Source organism: Ranitomeya imitator, chromosome 7, assembly GCF_032444005.1.
Source record: "Ranitomeya imitator isolate aRanImi1 chromosome 7, aRanImi1.pri, whole genome shotgun sequence".
NCBI lineage: Eukaryota > Metazoa > Chordata > Amphibia > Anura > Dendrobatidae > Ranitomeya > Ranitomeya imitator.
Genome location: NC_091288.1, coordinates 135,129,967 through 135,150,623, shown reverse-complemented (window position 1 = coordinate 135,150,623; position 20,657 = coordinate 135,129,967). Strand labels below are relative to the sequence as shown.

The 20,657-nt window shown below is 44.0% G+C and overlaps 1 protein-coding gene across 5 annotated transcripts in view; it reads right to left on the bottom strand.

Moving 5' to 3' along the window:
• The window catches only part of TNRC18 (trinucleotide repeat containing 18), a 672,655-nt gene that overhangs the window by 185,823 nt on the left and 466,175 nt on the right, over positions 1–20,657 (bottom strand). For all 5 annotated transcript variants that reach the window (XM_069733831.1, XM_069733830.1, XM_069733832.1 and 2 more), the window contains one exon: positions 3,393–3,533. In XM_069733831.1, the coding sequence (XP_069589932.1) occupies positions 3,393–3,533 (141 nt within the window). The remainder of the gene's footprint in view (positions 1–3,392; positions 3,534–20,657) is intronic.

Sequence of the window (20,657 nt, the reverse complement as noted above, 5' to 3'; positions counted from 1 at the left end):
CCTACAGTTGGATGTTACCATTCCCCATTGTTGGGAGAAAAAAGACAATCTACCACCCACTGGTAAATCTGTCCTAACGTGGTTTGTCTTCCATTTTAAATGGACGTTTTCTGAAAAATGCACCTTTTTGTTTGGTATCTTTGTTGGCCAACGGTCCTGGTTTCTAAAATCCTTTCTCTTATTAAATACGGGTTTCCGGAATGCTCTCCTATAAGACGGAAAATAATTATTAGGGAATCCCTTTTTCCTCTCACCCTCTTTGGTGAGAATTTCGTCTAGTTTTGTACCAAACAGGTACTCACCCTGGCATGGTAGACCACAGAGTTTAGATTTCATTTGAGCATCTCCTTTCCAACCCTTTAGCCAAAGTGCTCGGCGTGCTGCGTTGGTTAGGCCTGCTGATTTAGCTGCTAACCGAATAGAGTCAACAGAAGAATCCGCCAGGAAGGCTGTAGCACCTCTAATCAAAGGTATGGTAGAGATTAGTTAACTCGGGATTGACCGCCTTTTAAACCTTCCTCTAGATCGTTTAACCAGACTAACATGGACCTTGCCATACATGTAGCTGATATGGCCGGTTTAAATGCCCCTGTACATGATTCCCATGACCTCTTTAGAAGGAAGTCCGCTTTACGATCCAGTGGATCCTGTAAGGAACCCGAATCCTCTACATGTAGTAAAGATTTTCTGGACGTGGATGCTACTGCAGCATCTACTTTTGGGGCTTTTGTCCATGTAGACAAATCCTCATCGTTAAAGGGATCACGCTTTTTTGATGATGAAGGCAACCCTTTCTGCCCCTGGCTTTCCCATTCCTTTTTAACCAAGTTTTTGATTGCTGCAATTACTGAAAAGGTTGTTTTTTTTTTTCTGATAAGCTTTCGAACATGATGTCCTGTGGGGTTTTGGTATCTTTAATACCCATGGTGTCTCGGACAGATATAACGGGATTATCTATGCTTTCTGTTGGAAAGCAAGTGCCTTGTTCACCTTCTGAGGAAAAGTATTCCTGGGAAATATCCGTATCCTTATCTTCAATATCAGTAGAATGGTTGGATTTTGGCGAGTCATTTTTTCCTGGTTTTAATTTCTGGAATACTATCCGAACCCCTTAAGGCTCTTAATTCCTGTCTGATCATCTGTTTAATATCGTCTGACCTTACTGAGGATTCTTCACGTAAGGTGGACTCAATACATGTGTGACACATTATTTTGTATGACTATCCGGGAGGGGCTAGGAGCATAAAGCACATTGTTTGTGCTTAGATTTTTCAGTTCTTTTTGCCTAGGGTGCATAGAAGAAAGAGGGAACAACAATCAGCTTAAGGCCAGGATCACACATGCGAGAAACACGGCCGAGTCTCGCATGGTAATACCCGGCCCTACCACCTGCACTCTGGAGCGGAGCGTGCGGCCGCATAGCGATACATAGCGCCACACGCTCCGCTCCGGAGTGCAGGTGGCAGGGCCGGGTATTAACATGCGAGACTCGGTTGACTTTCCTAATAGGGTGGAAAATACACAACCCAGTGAAGCTTTCGGTCAAGGTACAGGCTGAAGAGGAGACGGAGGCACAGGTTGAGATGTAGATCAATTGGATCTCTTTTCTTTAGCGCTCCTTGTGGAGGATCTGCTCTGCTTGGAGCGGCCGCTGCTGCTTGTACAGCTGCGAGGTGCAACTGCTGTGTCTTCCAAAGAAGGCACCGCTGAGTCCTTTGGGGATGCCATGCTGGACACTGGAGTATCACCGTCGGTGTCTTTTTATAATGGAAGCCGCCATCTTCTTCCTGTTGCACCAGGAAGTACTCGTCACTTCCGTGTCGCGGCCATGTTGTGCGCGCCTGCGCATTGCCGCTGTCCCCAGCGCAAGCACCGTCTCTCCTCCAAATTCACCGCGGAAGCTTTCGTATCACTTCCGGGGGAAGACACACCAGGCCACATGACCGTGCGTGCGCCCGCAGGGCATGGCGAAGCGACGCGCTTACCTGCGTGTTTTTCGCCCTCCACAGGCCACGAGAAGACGCCGTCAGCCAGGGGACTTCCCGAACCTGGCCTCACGGCGCCTGCCAGCAGAGGGGGTAGCTGATGACAGGACCTCCGACGCTGCTTCCAGTTCTGGAGCCCTTGCCGTCAAGGTAACGGCATAAGCGGCATCCAGGCTAGGCATCCTTTTCTCTCCATGAGGTCCCTTAGGAACAGGAAACCAACTGTGGGAGTGAGGGGGACCGCCCCTTTTATCTCTCCATAGGGTTTCCTGTTCCTAGGGGTGGATCTCCTCTCTCAAGTGGGTGCTGTCGTGGCGAAGAGAAAAATAAGTATTTGTCCATTAACAAAAACTCATCTCAATATTTTGTTACATATCCTTTGTTGGCAGAGACAGTGGTCAAACGTTTTCTGTAAGTTATCATAAGGTTGGCACACATTGTTGGTGGTATGTTGGACCATTCCTCCATGCAGATCTCCTCAAGAACAGTGATGCTTTGGTTCTGCTGCTAGGCAACACTGACTTTCAACTCCCTCCCAAAGGTTTTCTATGGGGTTGAGATCGGAAGACTGGCTAGGCAACTCCAGGACCTTCATATGCTTCTTACGAAGTCACTCCTTTATTGCCCTGGCAGTGTGCTTGGGATCATTATCATGCTGAAAGACCCATCCACATTTCATATTCAGTGCCCTTGATGAAGTAAGGAGGTTTGCACTCAAAATCTCACAATACATGACCTCATTCATTCTTTCATGTACACGGATCAGTTGTCCTGGTCCCTTTGCAGAGAAAGATCCCCAAAGCATGATATTGCAACGATCATGCTTCACAGTAGGTATGGTGTTCTTTGGATGCAACTCAGCATTCTGTCTCCCCCAAACACGACGAGTTTTGTTTCTATCAAACAGTTCTACTTTGGTTTTATCAAACCATATGACATTCTCCCAATACTCTTCTGGTTAATACAAATACTCTCTAGCAAACTTCAGATGGGCCCAGACATGTACTGGCTTAAGCAGGGGAGAATATAACTCTCAAACTTCTCCCTGGCTCTCGCTGATCGCAGAGCGAGCAGGGAAGAATGATGAGAGTGGTCTTCAGCACCCAGCGCTAACAGTACCGCTGCTTCCCATGTGCCGATACATGTCATCTGTGTGTCACCAGTGTGCAGGACATTGTGCCGCTGTTAAAAAAAAATAAAAAATGGACATATCACTGTATTTTGCCCACAGGCACACGGTTCATGGAAACACAATGACATGTGCACAGATCCATTCACTTAAATGGGTCTACGTGTGTAAGTGTCTCAGGTACGTGTGAAAACGGTCACATGTACCGGAGACATGAACATCTGAAAGAGGCCTTACATAGTTTTCATATTCCCAATTAATTTTACATGCATTCTTACCTCTTCTTTCAAACTTTTAAGGTTTGACTTCAATTTATTTTTCCGACTACATTGCATGGAATTAATTCCACTTAGCTTATTCTGGGGCAAAGAACCACACATATCTGAAGAAGCCAAGCAAGAAGTCTCAAACTTTTTCTTCTGGAGAAAAACAAAGAGAAAACATGTCAGGTATATCAGATGACATTGCATTCAAAGTAATTTGCTTGTGGCATAACCAGCTTCAGTCTGACTTGTTCATCCAACCAAATGTTAGCATTAATAAAAATATAATTCAAGGACTTTCACTTCTGCTAGATCCTCATTATCTTTTTTTTTAGCTTCATACAGTTTTTTTAGATTACAATATGTAGTGTAGATAATGATTTCAGTGGCTCACTTGAAAAAAAAATTAATTATCAAGTAGATGTTCAATCTGTTAGTTGTATTTAACCTTTTGGCGTCACAGCCAGTTTTTGATTTTTATGCCAGACTTTTTTATCAGCATCATCATTTTGGGGTAGATTGTAAGCTCTCACGAGCAGGGTTGTCTTATTTTGCATTAATTACAGGTCCTTCTCAAAAAATTAGCATATAGTGTTAAATTTCATTATTTACCATAATGTAATGATTACAATTAAACTTTCATATATTATAGATTCATTATCCACCAACTGAAATTTGTCAGGTCTTTTATTGTTTTAATACTGATGATTTTGGCATACAACTCCTGATAACCCAAAAAACCTGTCTCAATAAATTAGCATATTTCACCCATCCAATCAAATAAAAGTGTTTTTTAATAACAAACAAAAAAACCAACAAATAATAATGTTCAGTTATGCACTCAATACTTGGTCGGGAATCCTTTGGCAGAAATGACTGCTTGAATGCGGCGTGGCATGGAGGCAATCAGCCTGTGACACTGCTGAGATGTTATGGAGGCCCAGGATGCTTCAATAGCGGCCTTAAGCTCATCCAGAGTGTTGGGTCTTGCGTCTCTCAACTTTCTCTTCACAATATCCCACAGATTCTCTATGGGGTTCAGGTCAGGAGAGTTGGCAGGCCAATTGAGCACAGTAATACCATGGTCAGTAAACCATTTACCAGTGGTTTTGGCACTGTGAGCAGGTGCCAGGTCGTGCTGAAAAATGAAATCTTCATCTCCATAAAGCATTTCAGCCGATGGAAGCATGAAGTGCTCCAAAATCTCCTGATAGCTAGCTGCATTGACCCTGCCCTTGATGAAACACAGTGGACCAACACCAGCAGCTGACATGGCACCCCACACCATCACTGACTGTGGGTACTTGACACTGGACTTCAGGCATTTTGGCATTTCCTTCTCCCCAGTCTTCCTCCAGACTCTGGCACCTTGATTTCCGAATGACATGCAAAATTTGCTTTCATCAGAAAAAAGTACTTGGGACCACTTAGCAACAGTCCAGTGCTGCTTCTCTGTAGCTCAAAAGTGGCTTTACCTGGGGAATGCGGCACCTGTAGCCCATTTCCTGCACACGCCTGTGCACGGTGGCTCTGGATGTTTCCACACCAGACTCAGTCCACTGCTTCCTCAGGTTCCCCAAGGTCTGGAATCGGTCCTTCTCCACAATCTTCCTCAGGGTCCGGTCTCCTCTTCTCGTTGTACAGCGTTTTCTGCCACATTGTTTCCTTCCAACAGACTTACCATTGAGGTGCCTTGATACAGCACTCTGGGAACAGCCTATTTGTTGAGAAATTTCTTTCTGGGTCTTACCCTCTTGCTTGAGGGTGTCAATGATGGCCTTCTTGACATCTGTCAGGTCGCTAGTCTTACCCATGATGGGGGTTTTGAGTAATGAACCAGGCAGGGAGTTTATAAAAGCCTCAGGTATCTTTTGCATGTGTTTAGAGTTAATTAGTTGATTCAGAAGATTAGGGAAATAGGTCGTTTAGAGAACCTTTTCTTGATATGCTAATTTATTGAGACAGGTTTTTTGGGTTATCAGGAGTTGTATGCCAAAATCATCAGTATTAAAACAATAAAAGACCTGACAAATTTCAGTTGGTGGATAATGAATCTATAATATATGAAAGTTTAATTGTAATCATTACATTATGGTAAATAATGAAATTTAACACTATATGCTAATTTTTTGAGAAGGACCTGTATTGTATTGTTAACGTTGTTACTTATGACTTTTGTGTTTGAAACTGTTAAACTGTAAAGCGCTGCGGAATATGTTGCCACTATATAAATAAAGATTATTATTATTATTAGATAACAGTTACAAATATTTAACTCTTTATGGGAAGGAATATAAAGAAAAACAGTTCTGCCACAGTTTTTTTCTTTCGTATTTTAACCACTTCTACACCCAGCCTGTTGTCACCTTGTCATGCCATTTTTTTAAAAAATTCTGACCAGTGTCACTTTATGTGGTAATAACTCTAGAAAGCTTTAACACATCCTAGTGATTGTTTTTTGTGACACATTGTACGTCTTAATAATGGTAAATTCAGGTCGATATGATTTATGCACATTTATGAAAATATCCACATTTTGACAAAAAAATTAACATTTTGAAATTTTTCAACTTTATATTGGGATCCAAGAAGTATAATTTCTCCTTGCAGAGAGTGACATGATAAGCATGTCGAGATGAGGAGACTTAAAGCCGCAATGTTCCTCTGGGAAATATGCAAATTGTCTCTTCACAGAGGAAGAGGACTAGAACTCTAGTGCCACATATTAGAAGTAGCAATCCTAACAGTCAATGTCGGCCCTTTAACGAGCCTTGTCACATAACTTAGGATAATAGCCTGTCTGCAAATTGAGATTCTGGTTTGGCTATTATCCTAAGTCATGTGACAAGGCTTTGTCTTCATGTCTTTGAAGTGACTGAGAAGCCTATGTGGCATCTCGGCTTCAGGAAAATGGCCGCCGCGATCTCCATCTGCGCACGTGCGGCATCCCACGGCCATTTTCCTGAAGCCCCGGGAAGCCGAGAAGTACCATCTGCGCACGCGCGGCCTCACAAAGATGGCCGCGCCCACCAATAAACCGCGGAATAGCGCAGATCGCCCTTTTTTCCTTCACCTGCGCACTGGATTCGCCTGCTGGGCATGCGCACACCACTACGCCACCAATGGAGATCTGGGGGAGAAACAGCGCTGTCACCACGCCCATATGACCAGACCAGCGTGAGTGACAGCCCAAAACAGCGACTTTACAAAGGTATTTCGGCAGCATAGGTGGGGAATAAAGGCTCCAAAAATACACTAATTTAAAGCACAGCTCTGCCCCTATTTAGCGCTATTTTTATATCATCTTGAAAAAACGGGGTGACAGGTTCCCTTTAAAGAGTTCCTCATAAAGTGACAGTGTTCAGAATTGTAAAAATTGTCCTGGGCATGAAGCTGCAAATTGGCTACATCACTAAGGGGTTAAAATAAAAAAAACTCAGACAACATCTTTCACCTATTTCCCCAAAAAAACACCCCCACAAGTCCATCGTAATCCACATCGATGTCTCACATCGATCCCTGACTCTGTTATGTCCGGAGGCTGTGAGGAGAGGTGAAATCAGTAAGGTTACCGCAGTTCACAGCTGGTGGCTCATACGCTGTCATCTGCAAATCACACAGAAGTTACCGTGAGAATCGCCAGCTGTGACCTGTGGTATTTCTTACTGACGTCTACGCTTATTACTGCCACTGGTTCTCATGCTAAGCTCAGTGTGTTCCAGCAGTCACGTTGAGTGGTAATATTACTGATGCCACTGCTCATCACATCCTCCAGATGCAGAGTCGAGAATCGAAGTGGGATATCGAAGTGGATTACAATGCACATGGGGGGGTGTTTTTTGGGGGAAAATACACAGGTGAAAGAGTGTGTCTGGGTTTTTATTTTAAAACAACAGACTTTTCTGTGTGTGTTTTAATGATTTTTACATATAGGGTTAGTATTGTGGGGTGCTGACTGACACCTCTAAATTACTAACCCCTGGGCTTGATGGCTGATGTGATTTTTGAGAAATCACAGCGGTCATCTACCCCATATAGTAACCTGATTGCCCATGCACCAGGGCATCGGGATGAGCCGGGTAAAGAGCCAGAAATGGTGAATCTAATGTGATGTGCCAATTCTGGGGAGGCTGCGGACTTCTATTTTTTGGCTCAGGATGGGTCAATAACCATGGACAATTCCAGCCTGATAATAGAAGCCCCACAGCTGTCTACTTTATCTGCACTGATTTTAAAATATAGGGGGACCCCACGCCGTTGTTTTTTTTAACTATTTTTGTAACGCACGCATGGTGTTTTTAGGCTGGACGGGAAAGGCGGCTGCGGGCTGGTATTTTTAGGCTGGGACGGGACCAATAGCAAGGGAACTTCCCAGCATGATAATATCAGCTCACAGCTGTCTGCTTTATCTTTGCTGGTCACCGAAAACAGGGAGGACGCCACATCGTTTTTTAATTTAACCATTTGTTAATTTAGCTTTGATTTCTTGAATGAATTATATTGCGGGACTTGTCAAAAGGGACGGAACACAGATGTCACCAGTCTGCAGTACGTGTTTTACATGGACCCATTGAGTTGTATGAATCTGTGTGATCTGTGCTATTAGTAAAAAACCGACATGTCTCTGTGTGGTTCACCCGGTCTGTATGAATACACTGACATATCAGCAGCACTATAAATTATAATAGGTGTGCACATGTATGAGAAGTGGGATGCCCCGCTACACAACTAAGCAACAAGACAAGTACATTAGAGTCTATAGTTTGAGAAATCGAAACCTAACAGGTCCTCAACTGGCAGCTTCATTAAATAGTACATGCAAAAAGCCAGTGTCAACGTTTACAGTGAAGAGGCGACTCCAGGATGCTGGCCTTCAGGTCAGAGTGGCAAAGAAAAAGCCGTATCTGAGACTGGCTAATACATGGAAAAGATTAATATGGGCAAGAGAACACAACCATTGGACAGAGGAAGATTGGCAAAAAGTGTTATGGACAGACGAATCCAAGTTTGAAGTGTTTGGATCACACAGAAGAACATTTGTGAGACGCAGAACAACTGAAAAGATGCTGGAAGAGTGTCTGACGCCATCTGTCAACCATGGTGGAGGTAATGTGATAGTCTGGGGTTGCTTTGGTGCTGGTTAAGTGGGAGATTTGTACAAGGTAAAAAGGGATATTGAATAAGGAAGGCTATCGCTCCATTTTGCAACGCCATGCCATACACTGTGGACAGCACTTGATTGGAGCCAATTTCGTCCGACAACAGGACAATAATAAAAAGCACACCTCCAAATTATGAAAGAACTATTTAGGGAAGAAGCAGGCAGCTGGTATTCTATGTGTAATGGAGTGGTCAGCGCAGTCGCCAGATCTCAACCCCGTTGAGCTGTTGTAGGAGCACGCTTGACCGAATAAGTCATGAGCTTCATGCAAGAACTGTGCTTTTTACGTCTATCAAATTCTTCAGCTATACAATTTATTAACTGATCCATATTATGTGATTGGTCTGGCCTACAAATTCCTACTCACGTTATCTTTCACACAAGTAGCTTGTGAAAGACTTTTTTCCACCATGACGTTCATCAAGAGCCATCTAAAGAACTCAATGACCGAGGACCATTTCGATTCTTTCATGCTGATGGCAACAGAGAAGGAAATTCTTAGGAATCTTGATATGGATAGTATAATCAACAGAGTTGCAAAATAGTCCTGCTGAGAAGTTTTGCAAGAAGAGCATCTTGTACCTACTGTTATACTGGTGATTTGCTGAAAAGTAGTTCTGTTTTAATGGTTTGACCAGTTCAAGTATAAATTAGGCATAACTGCTGGATGCATTATAGTTTTTGGCAAGAAAAGTGAAAACATACCAATGTAAATGAACCTAAGGACTTAATTTTCAATGCACTAAACATTTATTTATAACTATTCTTTGCACTGTTGTGCTTATCATATTAACTTAGTACTTTATTAAATAATAAAAATATGTTATTGTTTTCTGCAGTGGCTTTGATGCATTCAGTTGTTACATTTTATTAAATTACTCTGCCCTTTAAAGTTATGAAAGTACTTGAAAGTGACTGCCTATCTGTAGATTAGGTCATCAATATTAGTTCAGTGGCTATATGACTCTTTGCCTCCCTGTTCAAAATCTACAAGTGCTTCTTACAAAATTAGAATATCATGAAAGACTTATCGTATATACTTGAGTATAAGCCGACCCGAGTATAAGCCGACCCCCCTAATTTTGCCACAAAAAACTGGGAAAACTTATTGACCCGAGTATAAGCCTAGGGTGGAAAATGCAGCAGCTAACGGTGAATTTCAAAAATAAAAATAGATGCTCCATACCGTTCATTATTGCCCCAAAGGAGGTTCCATATAAAGCTGTGCCATATATAATGCTCTGCACCGTTCATTATGGCCACATTGATGCTCCATATAAAGCTGTGCTATATAGAATGCTCTGCACCGTTCATTATGGCCACATAGATGCTCCATATAAAGCTGTGCCATATATAATGCTCTGCACCGTTCATTATGGCCCCATAGATGCTCCTTATAAAGCTGTGCCATATAGAATGCTGTGCACCGTTCATTATGGCCCCATAGATGCTCCATATAAAGCTGTGCCCCATATACAATGCTCTGCACCGTTCATTATGGCCCCATAGATGCTCCTTATAAAAATGTGCCATATATGCTCTGCACCATTCAGTTTGGCCCCATAGATGCTGCTTATAAAGCTGTGCCATAAATGCTCTGCATCGTTCAATATGGCCCCATAGATGCTCATTATAAAGCTGTGCCATATATGCTCTGCACCGTTCATTATGGCCCCGTAGATGCTCATTATAAAGCTGTGCCATATATGCTCTGCACCGTTCAGTTTGGCCCCATAGATGCTCCTTATAAAGCTGTGCCATATATGCTCTGCACCGTTCATTATGGCCCCATAGATGCTCCTTATAAAGCTGTGCCATATATGCTCTGCACCGTTCATTATTGCCCCATAGATGCTCCTTATAAAGCTGTGCCATATATGCTCTGCACCGTTCATTATGGCCCTATAGATGCTCCTTATAAAGCTGTGCCATATAAGCTCTGCACCGTTCATTATGGCCCCATAGATGCTCCTTATAAAGCTGTGCCATATATGCTCTGCACCGTTCATTATGGCCCCATAGATGCTCCTTATAAAGCTGTGCCATATAAGCTCTGCACCGTTCATTATGGCCCCATAGATGCTCCTTATAAAGCTGTGCCATATATGCTCTGCACCGTTCATTATGGCCCCATAGATGCTCCTTATAAAGCTGTGCCATATATGCTCTGCACCGTTCATTATGGCCCCATAGATGCTCCTTATAAAGCTGTGCCATATATGCTCTGCACCGTTCATTATGGCCCCATAGATGCTCCTTATAAAGCTGTGCCATATATGCTCTGCACCGTTCATTATGGCCCCATAGATGCTCCTTATAAACCTGTGCCATATATGCTCTGCACCGTTCATTATGGCCCCATAGATGCTCCTTAAAAAGCTGTGCCATATATGCTCTGCACCGTTCATTATGGCCCCATAGATGCTCCTTATAAAGCTGTGCCATATATGTTCTGCAACGTTCAGTTTGGCCCCATAGATGCTCCTTATAAAGCTGTGCCATATATGCTCTGCACCGTTCAGTTTGGCCCCATAGATGCTCCTTATAAAGCTGTGCCATATATGCTCTGCACCGTTCATTATGGCCCCATAGATGCTCCTTATAAAGCTGTGCCCCATATATATTGCTCTGCACCGTTCATTATGGCCCCATAGATGCTCCTTATAAAGCTGTGCCATATATGCTCTGCACCGTTCATTATTGCCCCATAGATGCTCCTTATAAAGCTGTGCCATATATGCTCTGCACCGTTCATTATGGCCCCATAGATGCTCCTTATAAAGCTGTGCCATATATGCTCTGCACCGTTCATTATGGCCCCATAGATGCTCCTTATAAAGCTGTGCCATATATGCTCTGCACCGTTCATTATGGCCCCATAGATGCTCCTTATAAAGCTGTGCCATATATGCTCTGCACCGTTCATTATGGCCCCATAGATGCTCCTTATAAAGATGTGCCATATATGCTCTGCACCGTTCAGTTTGGCCCCATAGATGCTCCTCATAAAGCTGTGCCATATATATTGCTCTGCACCGTTCATTATGGCCCCATAGATGCTCCTTATAAAGATGTGCCATATATGCTCTGCACCGTTCAGTTTGGCCCCATAGATGCTCCTCATAAAGCTGTGCCATATATATTGCTCTGCACCGTTCATTATGGCCCCATAGATGCTCCTCATAAAGCTGTGCCATATATATTGCTCTGCACCGTTCATTATGGCCCCATAGATGCTCCTTATAAAGCTGTGCCATATATGCTCTGCACCGTTCATTATGGCCCCATAGGTGCTCCTTATAAAGCTGTGCCATATATGCTCTGCACCGTTCATTATGGCCCCATAGATGCTCCTTATAAAGCTGTGCCATATATGCTCTGCACCGTTCATTATGGCCCTATAGATGCTCCTAATAAAGCTGTGCCATAAATGCTCTGCACCGTTCATTATGGCCCCATAGATGCTCCTTATAAAGCTGTGCCATATATGCTCTGCACCGTTCATTATGGCCCCATAGATGCTCCTTATAAAGCTGTGCCATATATGCTCTGCACCGTTCATTATGGCCCTATAGATGCTCCTAATAAAGCTGTGCCATAAATGCTCTGCACCGTTCATTATGGCCTCATAGATGCTCCTTATAAAGCTGTGCCATATATGCTCTGCACCGTTCATTATGGCCCTATAGATGCTCCTAATAAAGCTGTGCCATATATGCTCTGCACCGTTCATTATGGCCCTATAGATGCTCCTAATAAAGCTGTGCCATATATGCTCTGCACCGTTCATTATGGCCCTATAGATGCTCCTTATAAAGCTGTGCCATAAATGCTCTGCACCGTTCATTATGGCCTCATAGATGCTCCTTATAAAGCTGTGCCATAAATGCTCTGCACCGTTCATTATGGCCTCATAGATGCTCCTTATAAAGCTGTGCCATATATGCTCTGCACCGTTCATTATGGCCCCATAGATGCTCCTTATAAAGCTGTGCCATATATGCTCTGCACCGTTCATTATGGCCCCATAGATGCTCCTTATAAAGCTGTGCCATATATGCTCTGCACCGTTCATTATGGCCCTATAGATGCTCCTAATAAAGCTGTGCCATAAATGCTCTGCACCGTTCATTATGGCCTCATAGATGCTCCTTATAAAGCTGTGCCATATATGCTCTGCACCGTTCATTATGGCCCCATAGATGCTCCTTATAAAGCTGTGCCATATATGCTCTGCACCGTTCATTATGGCCCCATAGATGCTCCTTATAAAGCTGTGCCATATATGCTCTGCACCGTTCATTATGGCCCCATAGATGCTCCTTATAAAGCTGTGCCATATATGCTCTGCACCGTTCATTATGGCCCCATAGATGCTCCTTATAAAGCTGTGCCATATATATTGCTCTGCACCGTTCATTATGGCCCCATAGATGCTCCTTATAAAGCTGTGCCATATAAGCTCTGCACCGTTCATTATGGCCCCATAGATGCTGCTTATAAAGCTGTGCAATATATGTTCTGCACCGTTCATTATGGCCCTATAGATGCTCCTTATAAAGCCGTGCCATATATGCTCTGCACCGTTCATTATGGCCCCATAGATGCTCCTTATAAAGCTGTGCCATATATGCTCTGCACCGTTCATTATGGCCCCATAGATGCTCCTTATAAAGCTGTGCCATATATGCTCTGCACCGTTCATTATGGCCCCATAGATGCTCCTTATAAAGCTGTGCCATATATATTGCTCTGCACCGTTCATTATGGCCCCATAGATGCTCCTTATAAAGCTGTGCCATATAAGCTCTGCACCGTTCATTATGGCCCCATAGATGCTCCTTATAAAGCTGTGCCCTATATGCTCTGCACCGTTCATTATGGCCCCATAGATGCTCCTTATAAAGCTGTGCCATATATGCTCTGCACCGTTCATTATTGCCCCATAGATGCTCATTATAAAGCTGTGCCATATATGCTCTGCACCGTTCATTATGGCCCTATAGATGCTCCTTAAAAAGCTGTGCCATAAATGCTCTGCACCGTTCATTATGGCCCCATAGATGCTCCTTATAAAGCTGTGCCATATATGCTCTGCACCGTTCATTATGGCCCTATAGATGCTCCTTATAAAGCTGTGCCATATATGCTCTGCACCGTTCATTATGGCCCCATAGATGCTCCTTATAAAGCTGTGCCATATATATTGCTCTGCACCGTTCATTATGGCCTCATAGATGCTCCTTATAAAGCTGTGCCATATAAGCTCTGCACCGTTCATTATGGCCCCATAGATGCTGCTTATAAAGCTGTGCAATATATGCTCTGCACCGTTCATTATGGCCCCATAGATGCTCCTTATAAAGCTGTGCCATATATGCTCTGCACCGTTCATTATGGCCCCATAGATGCTCCTTATAAAGCTGTGCCATATATGCTCTGCACCGTTCATTATGGCCCCATAGATGCTCCTTATAAAGCTGTGCCATATATGCTCTGCACCGTTCAGTTTGGCCCCATAGATGCTCCTTATAAAGCTGTGCCATATATATTGCTCTGCACCGTTCATTATGGCCTCATAGATGCTCCTTATAAAGCTGTGCCATATAAGCTCTGCACCGTTCATTATGGCCCCATAGATGCTGCTTATAAAGCTGTGCAATATATGCTCTGCACCGTTCATTATGGCCCTATAGATGCTCCTAATAAAGCTGTGCCATATATGCTCTGCACCGTTCATTATGGCCCCATAGATGCTCCTTATAAAGCTGTGCCATATATGCTCTGCACCGTTCATTATGGCCCCATAGATGCTCCTTATAAAGCTGTGCCATATATGCTCTGCACCGTTCATTATGGCCCCATAGATGCTCCTTATAAAGCTGTGCAATATATGCTCTGCACCATTCATTATGGCCCCATAGATGCTCCTTATAAAGCTGTGCCATATATGCTCTGCACCGTTCATTATGGCCCCATAGATGCTCCTTATAAAGCTGTGCCATATATGCTCTGCACCGTTCATTATGGCCCCATAGATGCTCCTTATAAAGCTGTGCCATATATGCTCTGCACCGTTCATTATGGCCCCATAGATGCTCCTTATAAAGCTGTGCCATAAATGCACTGCACCGTTCATTATGGCCCCATAGATGCTCCTTATAAAGCTGTGCCCTATATGCTCTGCACCGTTCATTATGGCCCCATAGATGCTCCTTATAAAGCTGTGCCCTATATGCTCTGCACCGTTCATTATGGCCCCATAGATGCTCCTTATAAAGCTGTGCCATATATGCTCTGCACCGTTCATTATTGCCCCATAGATGCTCATTATAAAGCTGTGCCATATATGCTCTGCACCGTTCATTATGGCCCTATAGATGCTCCTTAAAAAGCTGTGCCATAAATGCTCTGCACCGTTCATTATGGCCCCATAGATGCTCCTTATAAAGCTGTGCCATATATGCTCTGCACCGTTCATTATGGCCCTATAGATGCTCCTTATAAAGCTGTGCCATATATGCTCTGCACAGTTCATTATGGCCCCATAGATGCTCCTTATAAAGCTGTGCCATATATGCTCTGCACCGTTCATTATGGCCCCATAGATGCTCCTTATAAAGCTGTGCCATATAAGCTCTGCACCGTTCATTATGGCCCCATAGATGCTCCTTATAAAGCTGTGCCATATATGCTCTGCACCGTTCATTATTGCCCCATAGATGCTCATTATAAAGCTGTGCCATATATGCTCTGCACCGTTCATTATGGCCCTATAGATGCTCCTTAAAAAGCTGTGCCATAAATGCTCTGCACCGTTCATTATGGCCCCATAGATGCTCCTTATAAAGCTGTGCCATATATGCTCTGCACCGTTCATTATGGCCCTATAGATGCTCCTTAAAAAGCTGTGCCATAAATGCTCTGCACCGTTCATTATGGCCCCATAGATGCTCCTTATAAAGCTGTGCCATATATGCTCTGCACCGTTCATTATGGCCCCATAGATGCTCCTTATAAAGCTGTGCCATATATGCTCTGCACCGTTCATTATGGCCCCATAGATGCTCCTTATAAAGCTGTGCCATATATGCTCTGCACCGTTCATTATGGCCCTATAGATGCTCCTTATAAAGCTGTGCCATATATGCTCTGCACCGTTCATTATGGCCCCATAGATGCTCCTTATAAAGCTGTGCCCTATATGCTCTGCACCGTTCATTATGGCCCTATAGATGCTCCTTATAAAGCTGTGCCATATATGCTCTGCACCGTTCATTATTGCCCCATAGATGCTCATTATAAAGCTGTGCCATATATGCTCTGCACCGTTCATTATGGCCCCATAGATGCTCCTTATAAAGCTGTGCCATATATGCTCTGCACCGTTCATTATTGCCCCATAGATGCTCATTATAAAGCTGTGCCATATATGCTCTGCACCGTTCATTATGGCCCTATAGATGCTCCTTAAAAAGCTGTGCCATAAATGCTCTGCACCGTTCATTATGGCCCCATAGATGCTCCTTATAAAGCTGTGCCATATATGCTCTGCACCGTTCATTATGGCCCTATAGATGCTCCTTAAAAAGCTGTGCCATAAATGCTCTGCACCGTTCATTATGGCCCCATAGATGCTCCTTATAAAGCTGTGCCATATATGCTCTGCACCGTTCATTATGGCCCCATAGATGCTCCTTATAAAGCTGTGCCATATATGCTCTGCACCGTTCATTATGGCCCCATAGATGCTCCTTATAAAGCTGTGCCATATATGCTCTGCACCGTTCATTATGGCCCCATAGATGCTCCTTATAAAGCTGTGCCATATATGCTCTGCACCGTTCATTATGGCCCTATAGATGCTCCTTATAAAGCTGTGCCATATATGCTCTGCACCGTTCATTATGGCCCCATAGATGCTCCTTAAAAAGCTGTGCCATAAATGCTCTGCACCGTTCATTATGGCCCCATAGATGCTCCTTATAAAGCTGTGCCATATATGCTCTGCACCGTTCATTATGGCCCCATAGATGCTCCTTATAAAGCTGTGCCATATATGCTCTGCACCGTTCAGTTTGGCCCCATAGATGCTCCTCATAAAGCTGTGCCATATATATTGCTCTGCACCGTTCATTATGGCCCCATAGATGCTCCTTATAAAGCTGTGCCATATATGCTCTGCACCGTTCATTATGGCCCCATAGATGCTCCTTATAAAGCTGTGCCATATATGCTCTGCACCGTTCATTATGGCCCTATAGATGCTCCTTAAAAAGCTGTGCCATAAATGCTCTGCACCGTTCATTATGGCCCCATAGATGCTCCTTATAAAGCTGTGCCATATATGCTCTGCACCGTTCATTATGGCCCCATAGATGCTCCTTATAAAGCTGTGCCATATATGCTCTGCACCGTTCATTATGGCCCCATAGATGCTCCTTATAAAGCTGTGCCATATATGCTCTGCACCGTTCATTATGGCCCCATAGATGCTCCTTATAAAGCTGTGCCATATATGCTCTGCACCGTTCATTATGGCCCTATAGATGCTCCTTATAAAGCTGTGCCATATATGCTCTGCACCGTTCATTATGGCCCCATAGATGCTCCTTAAAAAGCTGTGCCATAAATGCTCTGCACCGTTCATTATGGCCCCATAGATGCTCCTTATAAAGCTGTGCCATATATGCTCTGCACCGTTCATTATGGCCCCATAGATGCTCCTTATAAAGCTGTGCCATATATGCTCTGCACCGTTCAGTTTGGCCCCATAGATGCTCCTCATAAAGCTGTGCCATATATATTGCTCTGCACCGTTCATTATGGCCCCATAGATGCTCCTTATAAAGCTGTGCCATATATGCTCTGCACCGTTCATTATGGCCCCATAGATGCTCCTTATAAAGCTGTGCCATATATGCTCTGCACCGTTCATTATGGCCCCATAGATGCTCCTTATAAACCTGTGCCATATATGCTCTGCACCGTTCATTATGGCCCCATAGATGCTCCTTATAAAGCTGTGCCATATATGCTCTGCACCGTTCATTATGGCCCCATAGATGCTCCTTATAAAGCTGTGCCATATATGCTCTGCACCGTTCATTATGGCCCCATAGATGCTCCTTATAAAGCTGTGCCATATATGCTCTGCACCGTTCAGTTTGGCCCCATAGATGCTCCTTATAAAGCTGTGCCCTATATGCTCTGCACCGTTCAGTTTGGCCCCATAGATGCTCCTTATAAAGCTGTGCCATATATGCTCTGCACCGTTCATTATGGCCCCATAGATGCTCCTTATAAAGCTGTGCCCTATATGCTCTGCACCGTTCAGTTTGGCCCCATAGATGCTCCTTATAAAGCTGTGCCATATATGCTCTGCACCGTTCATTATGGCCCCATAGATGCTCCTTATAAAGCTGTGCCATATATGCTCTGCACCGTTCATTATTGCCCCATAGATGCTCCTTATAAAGCTGTGCCATATATGCTCTGCACCGTTCATTATGGCCCCATGGATGCTCCTTATAAAGCTGTGCCATATAAGCTCTGCACCGTTCATTATGGCCCCATAGATGCTCCTTATAAAGCTGTGCCATATATGCTCTGCACCGTTCATTATGGCCCCATAGATGCTCCTTATAAAGCTGTGTCATATATGCTCTGCACTGTTCATTATGGCCCCATAGATGCTCCTTATAAAGCTGTGCCATATATGCTCTGCACCGTTCATTATGGCCCCATAGATGCTCCTTATAAACCTGTGCCATATATGCTCTGCACCGTTCATTATGGCCCCATAGATGCTCCTTATAAAGCTGTGCCATATATGTTCTGCACCGTTCATTATGGCCCCATAGATGCTCCTTATAAAGCTGTGCCATATATGTTCTGCAACGTTCAGTTTGGCCCCATAGATGCTCCTTATAAAGCTGTGCCATATATGCTCTGCACCGTTCAGTTTGGCCCCATAGATGCTCCTTATAAAGCTGTGCCACATATATGCTCTGCACCGTTCATTATGGCCCCATAGATGCTCATTATAAAGCTGTGCCATATATGCTCTGCACCGCTCATTATGGCCCCATAGATGCTCCTTATAAAGCTGTGCCATATATGCTCTGCACCGTTCAGTTTGGCCCCATAGATGCTCCTCATAAAGCTGTGCCATATATATTGCTCTGCACCGTTCATTATGGCCCCATAGATGCTCCTTATAAAGCTGTGCCCTATATGCTCTGCACCGTTCATTATGGCCCCATAGATGCTCCTTATAAAGCTGTGCCATATATGCTCTGCACCGTTCATTATGGCCCCATAGGTGCTCCTTATAAAGCTGTGCCATATATGCTCTGCACCGTTCATTATGGCCCTATGGATGCTCCTTATAAAGCTGTGCCATAAATGCTCTGCACCGTTCATTATGGCCCCATAGATGCTCCTTATAAAGCTGTGCCATATATGCTCTGCACCGTTCATTATGGCCCCATAGATGCTCCTTATAAAGCTGTGCCATATATGCTCTGCACCGTTCATTATGGCCCCATAGATGCTCCTTATAAAGCTGTGCCATATATGCTCTGCACCGTTCATTATGGCCCCATAGATGCTCCTTATAAAGCTGTGCCATATATGCTCTGCACCGTTCATTATGGCCCCATAGATGCTCCTTATAAAGCTGTGCCATATATGCTCTGCACCGTTCATTATGGCCCTATAGATGCTCCTTATAAAGCTGTGCCATATATGCTCTGCACCGTTCATTATGGCCCTATAGATGCTCCTTATAAAGCTGTGCCATATATGTTCTGCACCGTTCATTATGGCCCCATAGATGCTCCTTATAAAGCTGTGCCATATATGTTCTGCACCGTTCATTATGGCCCCATAGATGCTCCTTATAAAGCTGTGCCATATATGTTCTGCACCGTTCATTATGGCCCCATAGATGCTCCTTATAAAGCTGTGCCATATATGCTCTGCACCGTTCATTATGGCCCCATAGATGCTCCTTATAAAGCTGTGCCATATATGCTCTGCACCGTTCATTATGGCCCCATAGATGCTCCTTATAAAGCTGTGCAATATATGCTCTGCACCGTTCATTATGGCCCCATAGATGCTCCTTATAAAGCTGTGCCATATATGCTCTGCACCGTTCATTATGGCCCCATAGATGCTCCTTATAAAGCTGTGCCATATATGCTCTGCACCGTTCATTATGGCCCCATAGATGCTCCTTATAAAGCTGTGCCATATATGCTCTGCACCGCTCATTATGGCCCCATAGATGCTCCTTATAAAGCTGTGCCATATATGCTCTGCACCGTTCATTATGGCCCCATAGATGCTCCTTATAAAGCTGTGCCATATATGCTCTGCACCGTTCATTATGGCCCCATAGATGCTCCTTATAAAGCTGTGCCATATATGCTCTGCACCGCTCATTATGGCCCCATAGATGCTCCTTATAAAGCTGTGCCATATATGCTCTGCACCGTTCATTATGGCCCCATAGATGCTCCTTATAAAGCTGTGCCATATATGCTCTGCACCGTTCATTATGGCCCCATAGATGCTCCTTATAAAGCTGTGCAATATATGCTCTGCACCGTTCATTATGGCCCCATAGATGCTCCTTATAAAGCTGTGCCATATATGCTCTGCACCGTTCATTATGGCCCCATAGATGCTCCTTATAAAGCTGTGCCATATATGCTCTGCACCGTTCATTATGGCCCCATAGATGCTCCTTATAAAGCTGTGCCATATATGCTCTGCACCGTTCATTATGGCCCCATAGATGCTCCTTATAAAGCTGTGCCATATATGCTCTGCACCGTTCATTATGGCCCCATAGATGCTCCTTATAAAGCTGTGCCATATATGCTCTGCACCGTTCATTATGGCCCCATAGATGCTCCTTATAAAGCTGTGCCATATATGCTCTGCACCGTTCATTATGGCCCCATAGATGCTCCTTATAAAGCTGTGCCATATATGTTCTGCACCGTTCATTATGGCCCCATAGATGTTCCTTATAAAGCTGTGCCATATATGCTCTGCACCGTTCATTATGGCCCCATAGATGCTCCTTATAAAGCTGTGCCATATAT